General features: G+C 36.4%; 1 protein-coding gene across 3 annotated transcripts; it reads left to right on the top strand.

Annotated features, from left to right (window-relative positions):
* Window positions 1–1671: 1671 nt before the first annotated feature.
* On the top strand, window positions 1672–3742 carry LOC145168815 (uncharacterized). 3 transcript variants are annotated; one of them, XR_013742120.1, is made up of 5 exons: window positions 1672–2217; window positions 2313–2412; window positions 2556–2665; window positions 2986–3069; window positions 3197–3352. XR_013742120.1 is itself a non-coding variant. In XM_079087494.1 (5 exons), the coding sequence occupies exons 1-5, from the start codon at window positions 2206–2208 to the stop codon at window positions 3426–3428; spliced, it is 306 nt and encodes a 101-aa protein (XP_078943620.1). In that variant the 5' UTR covers window positions 1672–2205; the 3' UTR covers window positions 3429–3742. The 3 variants fall into 3 exon arrangements, 1 of the variants encoding a protein (XP_078943620.1); XR_013742121.1 differs by having other exon boundaries at window positions 2505–2665; XM_079087494.1 differs by lacking the exon at window positions 2556–2665 and adding an exon at window positions 3367–3742 and having other exon boundaries at window positions 3197–3244.
* The last annotated feature ends 412 nt before the right edge of the window (window positions 3743–4154 follow it).

Raw genomic sequence — 4154 nt, 5'->3', positions numbered from 1 at the left:
AGAATTTGCTAGGAAATCACCACCACGGAATTTACTAGGGAATGACCACCACAGAATTTACTAGGGATTCACCACCACGGAGTTTGCTAGGGAATCACCACCATGGAATTTGTGATGGAATAACTACCACGGATTGTGTGATGGAATCCTACTACGGAATACACGACGGAATACCATTTACCACTGATTTCATTCTGCTGTCATATTTGTGACGAAATTATCGTTTCCGTTGTAAACCCTCGCTACGACGTTTTTAGGGATGGAAATGGGCCGTTGCAAATTCTATAGCAAATCATATTTTGCAACGGAATTTTAGATTTTCGCAATGGATTCCTTCCGTAGCAAAATCGCGTTTTTCTTGTAGTGATCTCACTACTTGTCACTCTTTTTGTATGTAAAACCGATGTTAATGTATGAAGTGTGATTTGAAATCATGACTTATTTTGTGTAAATCGTCATGGAAAAAATCTTGCAAATTAGTTTATGATCTTTGGCGCCGAGAAATATAAAAACCGATGCCAACCTGTTTTAAAAAACCGACGCCTAAAGCTAGTTTTGTACTAGTGTTGTTTTTTAAAAAAAAAATCGGTAATTATCTCCAAAAGGATTTGATATAACCTAGGAGTATTAACTAACAAATATCCAAGATAAATGAAGACTTGGATTTTCCGAAATTCCCTAAGGGATTTTCGAAAATCCTTAAGGCACCAAGATTATGTTGGATATTATTGGTTAGTTTATTTGAAATCCTTTCTTTATTTAGAAATTTTGAAAACTTAAATAGTCAAAGGGTTTTTCTAAAAGGTATTAATTAATTTAATAGTTTAAACTAGAAAGAGTCATGCTCGTTGCGCGGGACAGAAGATGTGTGTTTGTGTTATGTGCAATTTAGTGGCATAACTCAGAAAATGGTTCCATTAGAAATAGAGGTACCGATACTTAGAAATTTAAAGCTTTTGTACATTATGAAGGTTACAGAATTTGACACACGTTAATTCCACTTTCCTTCCTACTATTAAAACAATATAATTACATAAATTTGGACATTTTTAAAACTACATCATGCAATATTTTCTATTTTTCATAGTAAATATAGCTGGATTGGCGAAACTCTAATATGATATTATTGCATCTTTGGTTTATGACCATTAACATTTTGATTATTTGTCATTAACTACTTCAGATCCATAATTGATCACCGTCTCATTTGACTAAAAAAAATCTCATCAAATGATATTTTTATTGTTCCTCTCCTTGCAAACCCCTCCACTACTAAATGATCCCTCTGATTTTTATTATAAAAAAAACAGATATTATTATTAAACAAAACATAACTAACGAAAAGAAAACCTATATTATTACCATAATAATCTACTTACAAAAATGATAAATATATAATTGCACATACCAGTGATCGCATTGTGAGTTCTTCACCATCAACACCTTAACTTATTATTATTATTATATATTAAAGATATGAAAGTTAGGAACAGTAAACTGCATACACGATTGGCAAAATTGGTCCATAAGTTTTTATATTTTCAATTGTGCAGATTTTACAATTTACTCCCTTAAACAGTACCTAACCACGATACTGTTCATCGGTTACCACCCCCTCATCCGGTATTTTCACCTCTTCATCTGGATCGTCCTCATTCCACTGTTCGAGGAACCCACCGCCTCATCTTATTCTTCCTCAACCCTCTGTGTGAGTGTCTCCTCTTCTATCACCTCCTTGCTTTCGCCCAGTTATCCACCGCCTCAGCCTTTCCACCGCTTATCATAATTTTTCTATAGTTCTATCGCCTTTCATTTTCTCTTCTCTGCTTCACACATGACCTTCAGCACGGTTGAGGCGCCAGAAAAGGATCGACTGCAAGATCGAAGGTCGGGATCGACTGCAACTGCTGGCCGTCTTCCTCCGCCACTGAAGCGACAGATCTTGCAGCGCGTTTCATCTGGGTTTAGGGCTTCGAATCGATTGCTTGCTTTTCTGGTAAATGGAAATGATCCCCAAAATACACAGTCTCTTCTCCTCTTCTCGCCTGACCATCTTCCCTCCGCTTGCTCTGACGTTTCTTCTTCTTCTTCTTCTGAGAATCGTTGACCTACACCAACTCCTACCCTAGAGAGAGAGTTTTAAAATCGTCGGCCCCCACCACCGGATGTTCGACGTTCTAATCGACGATTTAGGGCTTCCAACTTATGGCTGAATCGGTATGTGTTTCATGCTCTGTGATTGATTTTTAAGTGGATGATTATCAACAATCGATTCTCTCTGTTAACGACATCATAAACACTTTTTCCTCTAGGTTTATATGATTATCAACGATGTATTCTCCTACTGCTTCTTTTGGTCCTTCCACCACCGCTCGCTCAAATCGATTCTCCTCTTCACAAAACCAATACCAGGTGATTCTCTCTCTCTCTCTCTCCCTCTCTCTCTCTCCCTCTCACATTATCTCCTCTTTACCCTTCTTCCTCTTCTTATTTTTTTTTGGCAGAATTGGTGATTGTTGTTGGGTTGTTTATGATAATTAAAGTTGCGTGAACAGGTGAGCAAGCAGCTGGTCTCACAATGATTACGAGGGTCGTGAAGGATTGGTTGTGATGGATGGATAATTTTTTCGTCTGCCATCTGTTCGATAAAATGCTTAAGTGAAGAGTATTTTTCTTTACTTCTGATATGTTTCAAATTACTTCAAAGCTTTATTTGCTGTCTTTATCTCTAAAAAAAGAAACACTAAACACTACACTTATTTTAAATCACTTCAAGAGTTCAATGTTTTAATTTGTAACTATCTGCGAAGTGATTTATCCCAGTTTGGTTATGCACTTTCGCATATAGTAGTTCCAAAGAATCCATTTGTCTCATTGATTTGCATAAATCCGTGTTATGTGATAAACATTTTAAACTGCAACCTTTTTATGAGTTTTATGCCAACTTTAAGTTAAAATAAAGAACTAAAACTATTCTTTTTACAGATTCACATTTAGCTGTTAATGATTTACTTTGTGGAATATGTAAAGAACTTCTCTATCGACCTGTGGTTCTTAATTTTGGACATCGTAAGTGCTCAAAAAGTTCATAGCACTATAAATTATATATGGTTAATGTTTATTTTATGGTAACAAATTATGACATTTCTCAACTTTTGTGTTCAAAAAGCACTAATATTTTTTTTTATTCTGCTAGCCACTATCAGAAAGGAGGCGGTGGTAGACGTTTTATGCTCATATGGATGTGGGTTTGTTTTCCTACATGGTTCTTCTTTGATATTTGCTTCAATTTTAACTTCTAATTTCATTGCTGCTTATCTTATGAATAAAGGATGTAAGCATTTGATCTATTTATTTGTGTTTCAGGTTGGAAAAAGTTCCAGTTTTTGTTCATTAGCATCTTCCACCACGTCCTGTTGGAATTGTAAGACTTAGGGGACTTTTCTGATTTGTCAATATTGTGTGAGCATTTAACCTATCGATCATTTAGTTGATTACTTCATCATTTTTAGGATGTGAGCATTTAAAATGCCCTAACACACAGTTTTCTAATTAAATTGTTGATAAACAAAGTTGGAATTCATTTGATTTATTTATATACAATTGTTCTTATCATTTCACACATTTGTTCTTATTGTTGTGGAGGAAGAAAGAGAGTATGTGGCTGAAGAATCTCCTACAATTATCGATGCTTATCTATGAGAATACAATTATCGATGTTTATATTATCATCACCTTCGGTTAGTGATCTGATGTTAAAATTAGGTTGGTTATTTCCAACGGGTTAAGACCAAATGAGTAGAAAGAGTGAATCTGGGAAGTACGATGAGCGTAATTCCAGTACGCCCCGTGTACTGCCCGAGTGTCCCCGATGGCCAAACTGAATTCGTGAGTACGCTGAGCGTACCAAGGGAGGTACGCCCCATGTAACCTCACTGTGGACTTTTGGGTTAAGTCTCATTTTGGTCCTTGAGTGTTGGGCCTGGAGTTGGGCCGATTGCAATAGAGTTTTGGACCAGAGGAATAATTATATATGTGTTTTGGCCCTTGAGTTGGGCTTGCCTTTTTGATGTGAGAGTTGGGCCTCGAGAGAGCCCATTTATTATTAGGCCTTGGTTGGGCCAATGGGTTTTAGGTGATGATGGGCTGGTTAG

The sequence above is a fragment of the Lactuca virosa genome, chromosome 4 (assembly GCF_052849685.1).
Source record: "Lactuca virosa cultivar CGN04683 chromosome 4, Lactuca_virosa_CGN04683_v6, whole genome shotgun sequence".
Taxonomy (NCBI): domain Eukaryota; kingdom Viridiplantae; phylum Streptophyta; class Magnoliopsida; order Asterales; family Asteraceae; genus Lactuca; species Lactuca virosa.
Note: the sequence above shows the minus strand (reverse complement) of the source record. Positions and strands in the feature narration are given on the sequence as shown.